The following is a 19,949-nucleotide window of genomic DNA, read 5'->3' on the forward strand; positions in this document are numbered from 1 at the left end:
CTAATACGGGAGAGATTAATACTGAGAAAGTGAGGACAAAGAGAAGGGCACAGAAACCTTGTCACGATGTCTTTAAATTTATATGCATTTGATGGACACGTGGGCCTAACATGGAAGAGTGTTGAGAGGGATGATGATGATAGGTGCCCATTGGCAACGTCCAAAGCGAAACCGCGTTCGGAATCTCTCTCTGCTCCATTACATGACAACATTAAATTCATAGAACGCGCATGTAGGAATCACAATAAATTCTGTCCATTCGATTGGTTTCCATTAGGGGTCAGTTGACTTTGACAGTTGGCATTTGCCCCTTCTCTTTATTTTCTTTTCCAAGCAACTTCCTATCCATCTCACCATTCGCCCATGGACAAAGGTAATACCAATTTTCTAATTCAATCATTCATACCAAAATATCTTCTCTTTTCTAATTTCTCATTTATCCTACTAGCTTCACAAACACAAACCTTTTTCTTTATTCAACTTAATTAAATAATTTTCATTCGACTTTTCAGTCTTTTATTCTTTCGAATAATTAAAAAAATCATTCAAAACAAATTAATTAATTCATATAAAATTGTTTAGGGAAGATACTTGTGGTTTCTGTTAAAACTTGATGCTTATAGTAATAATAATATTTCTTTTTAATTTTAGAAAATAAAGATGTAAAGGGGAAGACTTTTATATACACCACATATCATATCATGATAGAATTTTTTATCTTCTTGTTGAGCATGATTGTGACAAAATGATTCATCAAATTGACGTACACGTCGTTAATTTTTATATATTATCAAAAGCTATGAACTGTTATAGATTAGGCACAGCAGTCTTATGGAACTGTTGAATTTTATTATTATATTTTTTATATATAAAACTTATATCTATTATACTGAAAAAATGTTGAAGTATAACACACGTTCCGTATTCGATGCCGTGTACTTTTATTATTAAAATAATAAATCAGACGATAGAATATATTTTTTTACTAATGTTAAAGTAAAATTCAATGAAATATATTACGGTACTTTATAAATATTTATATGCATAGAACATCCTAAAAACCTAACTCCAGCATTTTAATTGAAAATTTACTATTCAAAATCAGATAATCAACATAGATTTATATAACTAAGGTATTTTATAAAAAAATAAAATTAATTTATGTAGAAGTTAAGGAATAAAATATAAACTTAACGATATCCAATTAAATTTAATTGAAAATAATAAAAAAATTAGATTGAGTGTTGCCTTACACACAACACCTACTTGATCTGTCCTGAAAGGCATAAAATGTTGGCGCGTGTGAACTTCTAAGCAACTTCCATCCGTTAAATATTTTGTACTTTGCCATCGGTGTAAAGTATCAATTAACAAGTTTTTGTTTCTATAAAATTAATGACACTAACAATGTGGTTTTTATGAACCCAACGGGAATATTAGCCACAAAGGAATCATCCAATTAACCAACTCAACCTACCGAATTTCTATATAATATCCAAATCGCATTTTTATTTTTTATACATATTACAAATATAAAATATTTAGATATACTTGATAAATTTTTAAAGATTTGTTAATAATTTTTTAATTGAAAATTTCTTAATACGGCTATTAATAAATGTCATATTATATACGACTTATGGCTATTAATAAATATCCTATGATACTAAAAAAGGAATATTTCGGAATGCTCTATGAAAATTATGTTTAGACAATATTTCATATTATAAATATTAAATTAGTGTGAATCATTGTTTTGAAAAAATTAAGAACTAAAAATTAACTGTGATAAGCTTATATTTTTGGCGTTGGTCATATTTACGTTTAAAAGAAAAATAATGAATGTTTATTTATAAAAGTTAGTTCAAATATACAAAATTATTACAATTTATGCATTAGTTAATCAATTACGTTGTATGCTTTTAATTAATTATAAGTGGGCTAATTAATGTATAACACCTCAAATTAGTAAAATTATTATACTAATGTCAAGTGTTTCAAATTTGATATTAAGCATAACAATAACATGGTATATGGTTTATGTATTAATATTTCTCTTAAATTACATAATAACATTTTTATAAACATAAGTGTATTATAAATTTAGAGAAAATATGTATACAAGAAATTTTATATATATATATATATATATATATATATATATATATATATATATATATATAATCTTAACTTAAACACAAATTTGAGTAGAATAAATTTTCTGTTTTATTTATTTATTTTATTTATTTTATGAGTTTTATTTTTTCCTTTTGGATTATTTTTAATCTAAGTCTGTGATGGTGTGTGTGTTCTTTGATAGATTGAATTTTCAGAGAGTAATATTCTAGAGGATCTTTTGGTATCATCAACTTATGTCCTATTATAAAAGTAGAGTTCATTTGAAGATAATGTTTACAAGTAAAAAAAAACTATACTGAATTAGAATAAAATTATACATTTTAAAATAAAATGGTTGATTTTGTCATTGTTGTTGACTTCTTGTTTGAATTTTTGATATTATCTTAATCATATAATTAAAATGTTGTTTTTTAAATTTAAAATGCTATATCATATTATGACCTAACTGATTGTAAAATAATGGATCTGTAGATGTCGAGATTATTGTTGAAATTTAATACTTACCGAATAAACATTGGTTTAAACTATTATGTCTACGTTTAAAGAAAAAAAATACAGTAATTCAATTAAAACGGTTTGATTTTGAAAATGAAATGATAAATATATGTTTGAACCGAAATTGCTTAGTTTTCAAAGTCAACGTATTCGTAAGTTAATGATATTTACATATATTACTTAAGTGATATGAACACGATAGGTGATTAATTCAGTTTTCTTTCAACTATCATAATTGTTCAAATATTAATGAAGAAATGCTTTATCGATAATCAATGGTTTGAAAAAAAGGACAAATGCAAATTTAAAATGATTTTGATTTATCTTTAAAGGATGTAGGTGTAAATTTAGTATTATAGATGATTTTGGATGTGAAGTTAAGATCACAAATTTATTGTGTGCGAGTAATTAACAGATTAAATTATTGTTACTTTGTTATGGTTGAAAGTTATCTCTAGAAAATATTTGGACGTCAAAATCACTATAAATTTAACTGTTTAAGCTATTAATATATATTAAATATCATCAATCTTTTTATCTCAAATCTATATTTATTAAATTTAAAATAAATTTTAAATTAACGATGATATAATAACAATTCAATTAGTAATAATTATACTATATCATAAATTGATCTGTATTAAAACTAATTTTTACCTAATTACCGTTCAACCTATTGATTGTAATTGTTTAACTTTAAAAGTAATGCATTGTCATATTTGTAATATGGTTGACAGTCCAAAATTGAACAAACCTTTTTACTACATCACTAGTGCAGAAAGTGCTTTAGATGTCTATTCTTTTGGCTTTTTGACGTCCGACCTATACCCGACGTCTTTGTGGGTGACGTTATAGACATCGGAAGAAGATACCCCCAACGTCCATATGCAGGTTGTTTAGGGATTAGGGGATTGGACGTCGGTTTGTCCACTACCAGACGTCTATAGACGTCCGTCAGTGCACTAACCGACGTCTATTGGGTGTTTTTTTTTAAAATTAATTTATTTTTGCATTAAAACCACACCTGAAAAGCAGAAAATTGTCCCAGAACAATATAGTATAGTATATATGATTTTCATATAAAGAAAGTTCTACTTAATGTACAAAATAATCCAATACCAAAACTATCAAGATATAAACTAAAACTAAAACTAAGCAATGTTCAACAACAAATAAAACTGTTCCTAACTCCATCTTTGCAGAAGATAAGTTGTCCACTCCTACCTTATCTGCCTAATTGTGTCCTCTGGTATAGGAGATGTACTCTTGAAGCACTGCAAAATTGAAGAAAGATTCATTATGGTTTCATATATGTTTAAAGATGAATTTGATTTGTAATGTATTCAAGGTATGCATCATTACCTTACTCCAAGCATTCAAGGTATCCATAAACTCCAACTTACATTTATTGCAAATTATGAAAATTAATTTTCTCAAACTGTCCAATCGGACAATTCAAAATTTAATACAAACGATTAAAAGATTAATCGTTTGTGTTAAATTTCAAACGGGAACTAAGTTTCACTCAATGATTTGATACTTATAATCTAACATGTCAATTATAATAACACAACTAATACATGCATATTCAAAAGCCAATAACACATGCAGATCTTAAAGTCAAAAACATGCATACACAAAACTCAATAACATGCATACAAAAAAATTATCAACGAAGAAGCTAACCTTTTTAGCAGATTCCAAATGAAATGGAGGGAAATCGAGGAGTGCACGACCTAAAACGTAGGCCAAAAAGAGTCAAAAACGCCGCCCAAGAACATGCAAGAAACTACACCAAAATGCATCGAAAATGATTTTTAATCGGTTCAAATCAAAGATATTTCATCACAAAGCAATTTAATCGGATTAAAAGTAAATTTAAATGGTCCAAAAGAGAGAAAACGCACCTGGAAATGCAATGCCGCAGAGAGAAATCGCGGGGAAGACGATGAACAGTGAGCGTAACTCCTTGCGGGTTCGCCATTTTAGTATAAATGACACTAGACGTCGGGTATGGGGGGCCCCGACGTTTATAATATTATAGACGTCGGGACCATAACTAATATGACGTCTTTTGGATTTAAATATTCATATTCGCGGGGGGATTTAGACGTCCGTTATCGTGGCCCCAACGTTTATAATATTATAGACGTCGGGGGCCCCTCCAACGGACGTTTCAGTGGCTGAAAAAGTTAACTCTTCAACTACCCTGTCAGCCACTTAAACTTCCGTTGTGGAGGGGCCCGGACGTCTATAATGTTATAAACGTCGGGGCCCCTCCAACGGACGTTTTAGTGGCTGACAGGGTAGTTGAAGAGTTAACTTTTTCAGCCACTTAAACGTCCGTTAGAGGGGCCCCGACGTTTATAATATTATAGACGTCGGGGTCCCTCCACAACGGACACTGAAAAAAATAACTCCTCACCTACTCTGTCAGCCAATTAGGCGTCCGTTAGGGGGGGCTATAATATTATAGACGTCAGCCCCCCCCCCCCCCCTAACGGACCCCTAAAGGGCTGAAAAAAATAATTCCTCACCTACCCTGTCAGCACTTCGGCGTTTGTTGGAAGGGCCCGGACGTCTATAATATTATAGACGTTGGGGCCCCTCAGTACCAGACGTCTATATTCCCACTTATTTACAAAAATGCCACCAGTCAATAATTTATGTTGAATTTTTCGTGGACCGATATCTATTAAGTGATGTTAAAGATCAATTCTACACTAGTAAATATGAATTAATTATCAAAAAATCTCATCCATATATTGCCATTACAAAAAGTTCATATTTTATCCGAAAGAAATAGAAAGAGTATTACCTTATAAAGGGGTTTTTGGTGTGAGTGAGAGAAGCAATTTGGTGATTTTAAGTAGTGAGAAGAATAATCATGGAAGTAGAGTGGAGAAAAGTCCCATTAATGGCTTGTATTCCCTATTTCCTAGTTGGTAGTGCAATAAAGGCGTACAACTAAAACGGTCGGAACAATAAAAGTAGAAGTAGACCCATCACTTACGTGGGTGGTTCCTTTCCTGCCATGTAATCATAAATATTTTGGAGTGCTTTGGTTTAGTTACAAATTTTTTTAAAAATTGATATAATTTCTTTCTTTTATTTTTGTTCTTTTAATTTAAAGTTTTAGTATGAAAATTTTAAAATTATTATATTTATTTATTACAAAATCTTTTTTATTTTTTAAAATATTTTAAGCCTCTTGTTTCTTATTTTAATATTTTATATATTTATCTTTCTTTTTATAATTAGTACAGAAACAAAAATATGATTAATGAAGTAATTATTTTTATGATGAACTTTTAGAATGTAGAGGAAAAATAACCTAAAACTTCATCTTAGGAATATTTTTAAAACAAAGCAAAATAAGTAGTAAAAGAAATTACTTCACTGTCTAAACTAAAAAAAAGTTAACAAAAATCCAATAATTTTTAACCAATTGGATTCAATTAGACAAGTAAGACTAATCTGGAAATGTTTGAATGTGATAAATTTTAAGTTTTAATTGATTGACTCAAATTTTACAGTTTAAGAGTAACTTTAAAGTATACTACAAATGATAATTTAAGAGATGACACCAGTAAAAAAGAACGTGTAACGTTACGCGTTTAACATTTAACCACTGAATAGCTAACGTTAGAAATGACCAGTGATATTTTTGTAAATAAATGTAATTATTAAACGTCGTTTAGAATTGTAATTCGACGTAAAAAAGATATAAAATATATCCGCGTTAGACGTCAAAAGATTACTGAATTCAATAAAAATTTGAGCGGGAGATTGAAAATTCATTCACTTTATCTTGTAATCTTTCTTTCATTTGATACAAATGCATTTTATTTATGATTTTCATTTGTTTTGACCAATTATTTTGGTGCTTTTGTTTTTCTTAGGCACATTTTGCTTTCTCTGTCACCGGTGACGACACTTTATTTCGACAAACCTACCTTTTGAAGGTTAGCTTTCGTTTTCGTTTTGAATAACTTATTTGTTGAATTTGTTTGTGGTTGGTTATTGTTGTTTGTTGTTGATAATACATTCATAGTTTTTGCTTTATAAAATACCAAAAATTGAAATATGTTGTTTTTCTGCTTTTCAGGCAGGTCTCGTAGAATTATAAAAAATATCACAATTAATTAAAAAAAACAAAAAAAAAATTGATTAAAATTCGTGTTAAGTTAACGTTGTATATTAATAAAATTCGACGTTAAGTTAACGTTGTATATTTACAAAATTCGACGTTAATTTAACATCAAATTAAAAAAATTCAACATCAATTTAATGTCTCCTAATATCACGTCGTTCGTGAATAAACGATTAAAAACCCAAAACATTCGACATTATACGCGTTGTACTAGTGTGATATCCAAAATTTAAATAATAAAACAATAGTTAAAGAAGATAGAGAGATTATATATTTTTTTTTTATTGAAATTCAAGTGTTGTAGAGAGAATTCAATCAATTTGAGTTAAAGATAAGTCTTTCTCGTGAAAGTATAAAATTCAATAGTCGCATAAACAATTAAGAAGATTGATAACTAAGAAAGGGAGAGTCATAATTCATTATCTTTTCTTTAAAAAGAATATGCTCCAAGTTAAATGATATTCTTCTATATTTGTATATATAATTTTACTTTTTTCGTGGACTTTTAAGCTTTTTCATTTATTGTTAATGGCTTTCATACACACTTATGACGTACTTTAAGTTTGAATATATATAAGTTAGTTTCAAATAAATTCAGGTTACATAGTATTATGAACTTTGACATTTTAATGTTTTAAAATTCACCAAACATCGACATGAAATTTAATTAAAATGAAAATATAAAAAACAAAACACGAAATGACTATACAAAAGTCATGATAAACGATTTCACTATTGAAAGGTAGTTTATTTAAGATGATAATTTCACTTAATTGATTTATGATGTTGAGCATTGAAAGTATTAATATAAAAGATGTTATTATTTATTTTAAGAAATAAACTTACAGAAATAATTATTTGTATTAATTTAATTAAATAAAAATAAAGTTATTAAAATCTTGCACTTTAATAATTTTGAAGAAAACATTACAAAATAAATAATTTATTTTTAAACTACGTACGAGTCCAGAGATATGTGAATTAAACATTATGCGAAAAGGATAAAAATGTTAGTTAGACCGATCTGAATCCGGCCAGCTTTTTGCATGTCAAACGGGGAAAACCGAAGAGGAGGTTCCCATTACCTTGTGTACCTATACGGTTGGAACAATCGGTACCGTTATAGAGTCGCGCAGCGGAATAAAGTAAGATAGAGGAAAGCGTGTAACGATCACAACACAAGTTAAAATAGTCGGTTTCAAAAATTGATTTTCTTAGCGAATTTTTATCGAACAGTTGATGTACTAAGAGTTTAGGGATCAAGAAAATCAACACAGAATTTTTATCCTGGTTCGAATCAAAAGATTCTACGTCCAGTCGTTAATCACTATAAATAGTGATTAACATTTTTCACTAAAAATATAGTTGTACAGATTACAAGATAATGAAATGAGCAAAGAATAGAAAACACCTTCCTTCGACAAACGAACCAGAAGAGTGCAACAAGTAACTTCCTTCGACAAACAAACCGGAAGAGCTTCCTTCGACGCACGAACCGGAAGCAACAGCTCTACCAACTTGAAGAGAACTACTCCGACCTTTGACATACAAAGCGCGAGCTTCTCCTATTCACAAGACCAGACAAGAGCACTCTATCACTTTGAGAACTTCCTCAGACAAACTGTATTCTCAAAATGGCATAGATCCTTTTCACTCACAGAGAGCTTCCCTTAGGCACAAAGCTCTAATACTCTCAATTGAAAAGTTTTTTCTAAGAGCTGTGAAGACCTCTATTTATAAGCCTAGTTTCGTGTAGGGTCAAAAACTGAAAAGACATTTCCCAACTGCCACTGATAATCGATTACCATAAGTGATAATCGATTATTTGTGTCCGTTATGGGGTTTTCAAAAAAGTGATAATCGATTATCCTGAACAATAATCGATTATTCCAGAGATTTGGACATAATTAAATGAAACAGTGATAATCGATTATTCTGTGTAATAATCGATTATTTGCGCAAACAACTCTCTTCTAAACTAGCTCGTGATAATCGATTATTCCTCTTGATAATCAATTATTTGTGCAATGACTCACTAAATACGAAAACTTCTTAGAGTTTTTACATCATTACATTTTATCCTATACATTTGTTTCTACAAAATGTGTTTAACAAATATGCATTTAGAGTCTTCAATTCTTCAGTTTTTATCATAATCAAAACTTCACAGTAGCTTCAAGATACCAATGCTCCTTATTGGTATACGAGTCCACAGATATGTGAATTAAACATTATACAAAAAGGATAAAAATGTTAGTTAGACCGATTTAAATCCGGCCAGCTTTTTGCATGTCAAACGGGGAAAACCGAAGAGGAGGTTCCCATGTGTACCTATACAAAAGACTTGCATATACTAAAGAATTAGTAAACTAGTTTATTTTATTGGGTTTCTTTAAAAAATATTATATTAATATACAGACTTTATTCTTATTGATTATTAAATCTCATTAACTTATTATTAATAATGTGAACGCATTAAATCTGTCATCGTAATCAAGCTGCTCATAACGATACGTGAGAAAAAAAATACAAATAGTTTCTAAAAGTCGTAAATTATCCCACAGTTCCTATAAACCATAAATTATTATCTTATAAAAAGAAACAAAACAAAAGTAACAATAGTATTTCTTATATAGTATCTTATATCAAAGATAAGAGAAAAAGAATAACTATTTATTTTTAAAATTAAACTTTTCAGTTTTCTAAGCGTTATTTTTAATATAATGGCTTAAAATTGGAGTAGAAAGGAAACTAGTTATATCTTAAGCAATATATAAACATTGGTAAGATAACCGAACTACAAGGAATAATAAGACATTGTGATTGTTTTAACTTACAATATTTTAGAAGCAAAAGAAAATGATAAAAAGAGAATGAAAAGAAAGAGATGAAGCAAGCAAACTGTGAAGGCGTTGACCTGAAAGTGTGAATTCTACAAAGTATAGGAATGGGGTATATGCGAGATATATACTCTCTGGTTCTGGACTTTTGAAATATCCTACGCACTATATATAACAACTCCTTCTCCCCTCTCTCTTTATCTCTTCGTTCCAAACCACCACGTCATCCTCCTCCTTCAACCTAACCGTGGTAACAACCAGTGTCTGCTGTCGGTAGCAGGTGAGACCCTATTTCAATTCATGGAAAGTTCTCTTCTTTCCATTTTTTGCTGATGCATGGAACTTGTTAGTGGAAGTAACTCACTGTAGTTGTAGTCTGTTCCAGAGTTCCTCATAGTGGGAGGCCCACTTTTCTAAGCACACAACACAACTTCACTTTCTCCATTTTATATAATTAATTAATCATTACCCTTCCCCCACTAAAAATCTGGAATCTCTTTTTAACCCTATCATTCAGGATATCGATTTCATGATTCTTCTCTTCTATCATCACCACTGACCCACCCATTTTGCAAAGTGCTGCTTCTCCTCCTGTTATTCTCACCCAACAAATCAAACTCAAAAGAAAACTACTTTCTGCCTTATCCCTTCTCTTAATTCCTTTTTTTATGGAGTTTCTGCTGATTTTCCGTGCAACAACACCAACCTCGTCCCCTCAAACAAAACCGAAAATTCGCACTGAAATTTATTGTTCGGAAAACAAATTTAACTAACCCTCCTCCTCTGCCTTCTGTTTTTCCATTTATTTAACTTCAACAGTTTTGGATAAGTCTTTTCCAGCGTCTATGCTTCTTTTGTCTTTACCAATTATGAGATTTTTCTGGTTTCCTCGTGCTACTCGTGGTCTGCTAGTGACTGGCTTCAACACCATATTTCCTGTTTGCAATCTATTCGCACCCCTTTTTTCTCCATGTTTTCGCTCATTAGGTTTGGTAGGGACACGAGAAAAAAAATAGTGCAAAATTACCTCTGAATTTCCAATTTCTGAACCAAATTTTCTTTGTCTTGGTATATACTGAAGTTGACTCGCCGGTTCAATAGTTCATGCGGTTGTTCCACATCTAAGCAATTTAGGGAGGCAGTTAAAGCCTTACCTGAAGCGATAATAAATCTTCTTATACACAATTTTCACATGACTTTGTTATTGTGTTAATCTTTCTTTTCATACAAAAGATCTTATCAATTTAATGGTAAACTTGATTTTATATGATAAGGTTTTGTTAACGTATATATGAAGTGAGAAGCTTTCAGAGCTGGAATTGGAGTCTTTGTTAGTTTACCGTCAAATTCCTTTCAAACATTTTCTAGATTTAATTTGGGATTATTCAACTTTGGTGGCTGTTGACTATGGATATAGTAGAAAAAAACCGTAGTATGTGTTTTTTTTTTATCATCAATCCATTGCATCAGCCTGAGAAAGACGAACATCAGCTGTATTTCTTTTTTTCAAATCGTTGAAATTATTAATTTCTTAAAAAAAGTCTACTCCACTTATTTTGTCAATAATTCAATTTTTTGTGATAATTAGTAGAAAGTGAGGAACACGTTCATACTACTCCTTGGCTATTATTGCAAATAACAGTTTTTTCCATTCATTGTTTTGTTATGAAAAACAATAACAAAGGGAAGAAGAATATGGAGTTGTGTTAGTCACACATATAGAAACCGTTATCTTTTTATGTTGTGCTGAAAATTTCTAATCGCTGCTTGGGGCACATCAGGTAAAAGAGTTAGTGAGTGATGTCTGGAAGAGAATTGGGAGTGCTTAATGCACTCGATGTGGCGAAGACGCAATGGTACCACTTCACAGCTATTGTGATTGCTGGAATGGGATTCTTTACCGATGCCTATGATCTCTTCTGTATTTCTCTTGTCACCAAGTTGCTGGGGAGGATATATTACACAGACATATCCAAACCAAAGCCTGGTGTCCTTCCTCCTAATGTGCAAGCTGCAGTGACTGGTGTAGCACTGTGCGGTACTTTGGCTGGCCAGCTTTTCTTTGGATGGCTTGGTGACAAGTTGGGAAGGAAAAAGGTTTATGGCTTAACTCTTATGCTGATGGTAGTGTGTTCCCTTGCCTCGGGGCTCTCTTTTGGAGATACCCCAAAGGGTGTCATGGCCACACTTTGTTTCTTCAGGTTCTGGCTTGGCTTTGGGATTGGTGGTGACTACCCTCTATCGGCTACAATCATGTCTGAATATGCCAACAAAAAGACTCGAGGGGCATTCATTGCTGCAGTGTTTGCCATGCAGGGATTTGGAATCTTGGCTGGTGGAATAGTTGCCTTGATTGTGTCATCTGCATATGACCACAAATACGATCTTCCCAGTTACAAAGAAAACCCAGAAGGATCAATAGTTCATTCCTTTGATTATGTTTGGCGTATCATTTTGATGTTTGGTGCAGTTCCAGCTGCGGTTACCTACTACTGGCGTATGAAAATGCCAGAGACAGCTCGTTACACGGCCCTTGTAGCCAGGAATGCAAAACAAGCTGCTTCAGACATGTCCAAGGTGCTGCAAGTTGAGATTGAAGCTGAAGAGGATAAGTTGAACCACATTGTTGAGAGTGAAAACCAAAGGTATAGCTTGTTCAGCAAGGAATTTGCCAAACGCCATGGGTTGCACTTGCTTGGAACCACAGTAACATGGTTTTTGTTGGACATTGCCTTCTACAGCCAGAACCTTTTCCAAAAGGACATTTTCAGTGCCATTGGATGGCTCCCTCCTTCACAAGAAATGAATGCAATCCATGAAGTTTATAGGATTGCAAGAGCACAAACACTCATAGCACTTTGCAGCACCGTGCCGGGGTACTGGTTTACCGTGGCCTTTATTGATTACATGGGACGTTTCGCCATCCAATTGATGGGTTTCTTCTTCATGACTGTCTTCATGTTTGCTCTTGCCATACCTTACAATCACTGGACCAAGAGAGAAAACAGAATTGGGTTTGTTGTGATGTACTCTCTCACCTTTTTTTTCTCCAATTTTGGTCCAAATGCCACCACGTTTGTTGTACCAGCGGAGATTTTCCCAGCAAGGTTAAGATCCACCTGTCATGGAATCTCAGCTGCAGCAGGAAAGGCAGGAGCAATTGTGGGTGCATTTGGGTTCTTGTATGCTGCACAGAGTACGGACCCCAAAAAGGTTGATCACGGTTACCCAACTGGTATTGGGGTTAAGAACTCTCTCATTGTGCTTGGTGTGGTCAACTTCTTAGGAATGTTATTCACCTTCTTAGTGCCAGAATCAAAGGGAAAATCACTGGAAGAGTTGAGTGGGGAGAATGAAGAAGGTCCTGAGGCTGTAGAGATGGCAGGGTCTACTAGGACGGTTCCAGTTTAATCAACAAAGTAGTCCAAAATTCAAGTAATGCCACTATTGTATGACAGTTTTAGTTCAGGTTTCTACAGCCAAATGCACTATATGATGTAGATATATGTTTCTCGATGTTGTAATTTTAAATCAATAACCAACGGTGTGCATTTCATTCCTGTCTTTAATTTAAAGAGGCGCTTAAATCATACGTGTATTTCATATCTGTAGCTGAAGGTATTGAAGAAAAGTTTTGTTTTGAGTTCTCACTATGATATCATATATATGTATATGCATACTTTTACTGTGGAACAGATTCTACAATATTAATTCAATAATAAAAGGTTTTATTTTTTAATTTTCTTTCCTCCATTTTGTATGGCAGAGACAATTTTTTTTAAGATAATTGATATATCTTGTACAGGCTTATGGTAAATAGAAGAGAAAAATCAAAGTTTGCCTTAAACTTTGTGTCTTTCTAAATAAGCACTCCCAAGTTTCATATTCTTTCATAGAATCCTTCAACTCTTATCATACTTACAAGAGCGGTATCGATTAAACCAACACAATAAAAAAGTTCATAATGTGTTCTTTGTTCTGAAGGAAAAATATTGTATGTGATGGGTTTATTAAAATAAAGGCTTAATTACCTACTTAGTCCCCATGTTAAGAGGTGAATTGCTGTTTAGTACCCGGTTTTAAAAGTGTAGACATTAGGTCCCAAAGTTGTGAAAATTGTATCAATTGAGTCCCTTCCGTTAAGTGGATAATAACGGAGTTAACTTTCGTCTCACGTGACAAAGGAATCTGCGTTTTTTATTCTCTCTCTTCTGCCTTTTCCTGAAATCTCTCCAACTTTCTCTCTCTTTTCCTTTACCTTTGACACAGCCGCATATCTTTTGTAGGATTTGTCCGCTTACCAGAGACTTAAAATAAATTGCCTAATAATTATATTCTCATTATTAATGAATATCGTTTAATAGATTTAATAAACTTGTTATTCAATCCATAAAACTCAATTCAATATACTTAGATTAGATTAAATCGTGGAGTTTTTTTAATATTTACTATAAATACTTTACGTTTTCAAAAATAATAATAATAATAATTTAAACGTTTCCTTTTAACGACACGCTGTATTTTAATAATTAATGTGTCAATTTATTTAAATGATAAAAAATTAAAAAAATTATAAAATTATATTTATATAATTTTTTTATCTGTAGTTAATTATGTTTTTACAGTAAATTATTACTTTCATATTTATAATTAAAAATAATAAAATATTTTTTTGTAAGGAATATTATTTTATAGAAGATACAAATTCAATGGAAATTTTAATATCAAGTAGCCATGAACGAAGGCCTCCAAGATCAGTCACAAGAAACATGCATGAAGAGCCATGAACGAAGGCAAAGACAAAGACAAAGCCAGAAAAGGAAGGATTCCGATGAATGTTTTGATTTTCACCGTCGTGCTTCTCCTCCGAGTGCAGTGTCTTCGTTTCTCAACTCATCAAGCATCATCAAGAGAGAGCGAGATGAGTTGGCCGGAGAAGAAATTGAGTTAGAGGTAGAGAAGCAAACGGAAGTGAACGGAAGTGAACTGTGAGATACTGAAGCAAACGAAAGTGAACTGTGAGATACTGAAAAAATGCTGTGAAAGTCTAACAGAAGAGAACAAGATGCTGCAAAAAGAGTTGGAAGAGCTTAAATCGATGAAAACAGCATTGCAGGGACCCCTTTTTATGCAGCTTCCAGTGCCAACCCTTACAATATGCCCTTCCTGTCAGAGAATTTCCGGTGGCAGCGCCGCCACCACCAACAGTGCCTCCTCTCCTACCACCACCACCTTGCTTGTGGGACCAAGAGCTTGCTGCTAGGCTGGGATTTCATCCAGATCCACAACGAAGGCTGTGAAATATCAGAACGTTAGTTAAAAAGAGAGAGAATAAAAAACGCATTGGAGTCAAAGGTAAAGGAAAAGAGAAAAAAAGTTGGAGAGATTTCAGGAAAAGGCAGAAGAGAGAGAATAAAAAAAGCAGATTCCTTTGCCACGTGAGACGAAAGTTAACTCCGTTATTATCCACTTAACGGAAGGGACTCAATTGATACAATTTTCACAACTTTGGGACCTAATGTCTACACTTTTAAAACCGGGTACTAAACAGCAATTCACCTCTTAACATGGGACTAAGTAGGTAATTAAGCCTAAAATAAAACATTGTGTAATACTGCATCTATTAACAGAGTTACTTATTGGTAAAAAGGGCAAAGAAAATTGGGTTATAAAGTGCTGAAAAGTTCACTCAGTAAATGCAGCAATCAATCCGAAGCATTATTCCGCATAAGGAAATTAAATACAAAAGGGAAAAGAAAACACGAGATATTTATTGATTAAATCAACCTACATAAGATTTTATTTTTAATAAGACTTTTTTTAAAAAGTATACCAATAAACTTTTTGAAACATTATTTCCTAAACCTGTCTGCTGTAGTAGATTCAGAATTCAGCTCACCCGAATTTTGAGAGGATATTTGTTTTTGTTTTTCTATTGTTTTTTGAAAAAGAAGAAGAAGAGTATGTGTAGTACTCCAAATTAGCACGATCATAATACTAATTAAAAATATTATATATTATATTTACAATCCTCCTTTAAATTCAAGAAAATATTGAATATTAAACTCCTTTAAACACGAAAAAAAATATATAAAAAACATATGTATGTGTGAAGTTATAATGCTACATCCTACTGCACCTTATACTTCCCATCTTTCCAATCCATTATAGAAGAGAATGGATACTGGAAGAAAAGAGTGTCGTGGGTGGTGAAGTGGTACTTGCCAATTTACTTACGTGTGCATCAATGGTATAATTCTTTTATACGAATCAAATTTTGCAGCAACATTATTAAGAAGTTCTGAATAATTTATCGAAAATTTTCTTATAGAAAAAATTGTAGATAATAATATTGTAATAATTAGAAAAAAAAATTAGTTAGGTAATATTTTCTTGTAAATTATTTTAAGAGGTTTTATTATAAAACATACATTAACATATTAAACTCTATCTGATTTGAATTTGATATAAATATAAAATGTTATATATATATATATATATATATATATATATATATATATATATATATATTTGTAATTATAAATAATTAGTTTTATACTAGCTTTTACTCCATTCTCATTTAATATTTGATAAAGAATATTTTAAAAAAGCAAGTTAAAATAAAAATAAGGGTTAAATATGTTTTTGGTCCCTTAACTTTCAGCGAAAATTGGGCGAAAATTGGAATTAGTCCATCTTCAAAACTTTGACTTAATTTAGTCCTCAAACTTTAGATATGTGTGAATTTAGTCCTTTTAACTAAATTTTGTTAGGTTTATTTGATGTTTCAAGTGCATTTCATGATAACATTTGAGTTGTTTACATCGTTTGATACATTTTTGCTTCAATGTTTACTGAGAAATGCGTTTTAAACATCAAATAGTGTTAACAAAATTTGGTTAAAAGAACTAAATTCACATATTTCTAAAGTTTGGGGACTAAATTAGTCCAAAGTTTTGAAGAGGGACTAATTCCAATTTTCGCAGGGACCAAAAACATATTTAACCCTAAAAATAAATTTGTGAGTCTATATTTTAGAGGGGAATAATATTTGGAAAAGAAAAATAATAAGTAGAATTAGTATTTTCAATTTCAAAAATAATAAGTAGCTAACTAATATTAATACTTATCAATTTTATTGCATAAAATTATATTTTAAATTAGTGAATAAGAATTTGCAACCTTTAGTTTCAAATTCTCGTATTTCTTTATTATTACACTCTCTCGCATTTTCTCTTGGTTCGCATTTTTACTTAGTCACAAGTTGTCTTTGTTTTTCGTTCCAATGAGCAATTTAACAACCATTTTCACAATAGAAACTTAGCACACTCAAACCTACAAATTTATTAAGGAATAATTGCTCTGATGCAAAAAAATGTAACATCAAAATATACATGATACTATTATAATTATCCTGGTATAATTGTAACACCAAAATATACACACTATAGTATTCTTATACTAAGAGTTATATTGCACTAAAGCAAACAATATATTAGATTTTTTACAAAAATCTAATATATACATAAAACTAAGCATATATGCTTTTGCACCCTCGCCATTCAGCACCTAATCAACAAAGATACCTTCTTCTGCTCACACCATTAAAATGATCATTGGAAAAGAAAAGACAAAAACATAAACAAACAAAGACAGCAGGATACCAAAAAGATTGATCATACAATTGAAATAAAGATATTAACACATAATTTATATTAATCAATCCTGAGTTATACAATTATTTATTCTAGACTTGACTATTTGGATACATATATTAATGTCAAACTTTAGGGATTCTGCAATTGTGGTGGTGAAACAACTTACCCACCTAAGCTACCACATACAAGCTTAGTCTGTTAATCATCTATGACCAAGGAAAAACTTCTAGATTAGGACTTTTTGTACTACTCTTCACGACATATCTTACTTTTCTCGACTTGAGATTAAATGTTATTATTAGAGTATTAGGATAATCTCCAATACAAAATCCTTACATCAATACATACACTAAATAAAAATATTATAAGAATTTCTCCTTGAAATTCTTCTCACATCACATACCATACATACTCACAACCATGTTTACCATCCATGAAGCATTAACAATTCCAAATAAGTATGCATTGAATCCATACAAACCACTTCAAAACAAGCAAGAATAAGAAAATCACAAAAAACATGCACTAGCTTCGAAATAGGTAGCGCTTAACATCAGGTCTGACGCTCAACACCAGACTATTCGCATTTGGTTCACTCAGTAGTGAAACTGACACTCAATGCCATATCGAAAAACTTGCAACAATCTAACTTTGATATGATGAACTAAAGGCTTATTCAAATAACCAAATTGGTATTCTTGACTCATTTCCAAAAAACATGTTTCATTGTCAGATTGAATACCAATTTGCCCAAATGACTATAGACTCATTTTATCAAGTCAACACCAAACCAATCAATTCAAAAAACATACAATCATTTTGAACCAATAGATTTCAACATACATTTTAAGCAATTCTAGACAAATATTCCATTAATTCCAAGCAACCAAAAACCAATTTCACTCAACAAGCCATCTAAATAGAATTTCCATATCAAACTACACATTCATACCAAATTCAACATGCATAATAGGCTAAAGACTTATTAAAGACTTTAAATGTGATAGTTAGCTTATCTTACCTATTAGAAGCTCAAATTTGTTCTAAGGGACCTAGAACGACTCTCTCAATTCAAGAAATTCTATTTACTCCTACAAATCACAGAATCATGATAAGAGCATATTGTTAGTATCACTAATCAGGAGAGAGTGTTCTATAAAAGACTCAAATAACACATGCACTCATCAACTACTACATGCATGGAAAAATGTACAAATTAGAAAAAAGATGAAAAAACTAACTTACTCTTTTTTAAAATATGGTTGAGCATGCTTGAAGACTTTATACAGTAATCACTTAGGTACATATTTTAAGATATGAATTACGAGTTAAAAAACTTAAAGAGAGAATAAAAGATTTTTAAAAAAAAGATATAAAAATAATATTATTTTAGATAATAAAACTTATTCATTAAAATTATATTTTATATGTTTGAATTTTTAATATTAAAATAAATGAGCTTTATTATTCAGAATATACTATTAATATCTTATTCTGTAGACTCTTATATATATAATGTATTGATATTAAAAATTATAAATGGAATAGGATGGTCTTTTCCGAAATATTTTGGTAAATTTATGTAGTTCTCAGCCTCCATACTCTTTTTTTAAAGTGTATTCCTTAGTGAAAAATAACAACATCAATTAAAAAAATCGATAATAATTAATAATTGGCTAACGACTAAATTATGATAAAATATTTTTTTTATAGAATATGATAATTCCATAGTATCTTTTTTCTTATTTATTATCTTCTATCTCATCATATCTTTTTAATTTGTATGGGGACTAATGATAATACTGCAACTCAGACGAGATATACTAGCAAATAAAATTTGGTATGTGTAAAAACTAATTGATATTTACTATTTTTAATACAATTAATAAAAAAATAATGAATATACTAAAAAATTAAGCAAAATTTTTATTTCTATTAACCTAAATTTAGGTTTTTTTCTGTTTTGTTTTGTTATTTGATTTTCATATAAAACTTGCCGTCTATTTAATATTTTATAAGTTTTTAAAGTACCCAAAGATGTATTTAGGATATCTAACGGGAAAAAGATATTTTGATATATTGTTTAAATATGTTTATATGATATTTTTTATACGTATTTGAAAAAATTTAAATAAGTTTTATGAGTTAAAATTAATTTATGCATAAGTTAATTTATAGAAATTATTTTATTTGATTTATCTAAATTTTTATTTTTAATTTATATAAAAATTAATTTTAGCTTACTCATAAATTAATTTTAATTTGTAAAAAGCTTATTTTATTTAAAAAGATCTTATTTAAAAACTAGTCTATCAACGTAATTTTTCATTTTCATCTACGGATAGAAAAAGAAAATTAACCTTGAAACAAAATGGTAAAGTAGTTAATTAACTGTGTCAGGACTTATATTTCTTTAGAATTTTCAAATTTTGAATTTGAATTTACTTTCTTTTTTTTTTAGAGTCATAACAATGAATAAAGAAGAAAAATGTCATAAAATATAATTACCAATAATAAAAATAAAAACTGAAAAAAGTTAAAAATATCAACAGAATTCAAAATTTGAAATTTCTGTATTAATTTTATATTTAAAAAATAGAGATCTAAAGATATTTTTAAGGATGAAATTTAATCTAATCATATTGCTTCCTAATATTATATATC

At 30.4% G+C, this 19,949-nt stretch overlaps 1 protein-coding gene across 1 annotated transcript; it reads left to right on the forward strand.

Annotated features, from left to right (window-relative positions):
* Nucleotides 1–9,686: 9,686 nt before the first annotated feature.
* Nucleotides 9,687–13,217, forward strand: LOC108343099 (low affinity inorganic phosphate transporter 1). Its single transcript, XM_017581164.2, has 2 exons — nucleotides 9,687–9,907; nucleotides 11,409–13,217. The coding sequence occupies exon 2, from the start codon at nucleotides 11,428–11,430 to the stop codon at nucleotides 13,036–13,038; it is 1,611 nt and encodes a 536-aa protein (XP_017436653.1). The 5' UTR covers nucleotides 9,687–9,907; nucleotides 11,409–11,427; the 3' UTR covers nucleotides 13,039–13,217.
* The last annotated feature ends 6,732 nt before the right edge of the window (nucleotides 13,218–19,949 follow it).

This window comes from Vigna angularis, chromosome 3 (genome assembly GCF_016808095.1).
Source record: "Vigna angularis cultivar LongXiaoDou No.4 chromosome 3, ASM1680809v1, whole genome shotgun sequence".
Classification (NCBI taxonomy): Eukaryota; Viridiplantae; Streptophyta; class Magnoliopsida; order Fabales; family Fabaceae; genus Vigna; species Vigna angularis.

Bases quoted from the DNA above. Each gene is read 5' to 3' on its own strand.
- LOC108343099 (XM_017581164.2), top strand. From the start codon at position 11,428: ATGTCTGGAAGAGAATTGGGAGTGCTTAATGCACTCGATGTGGCGAAG.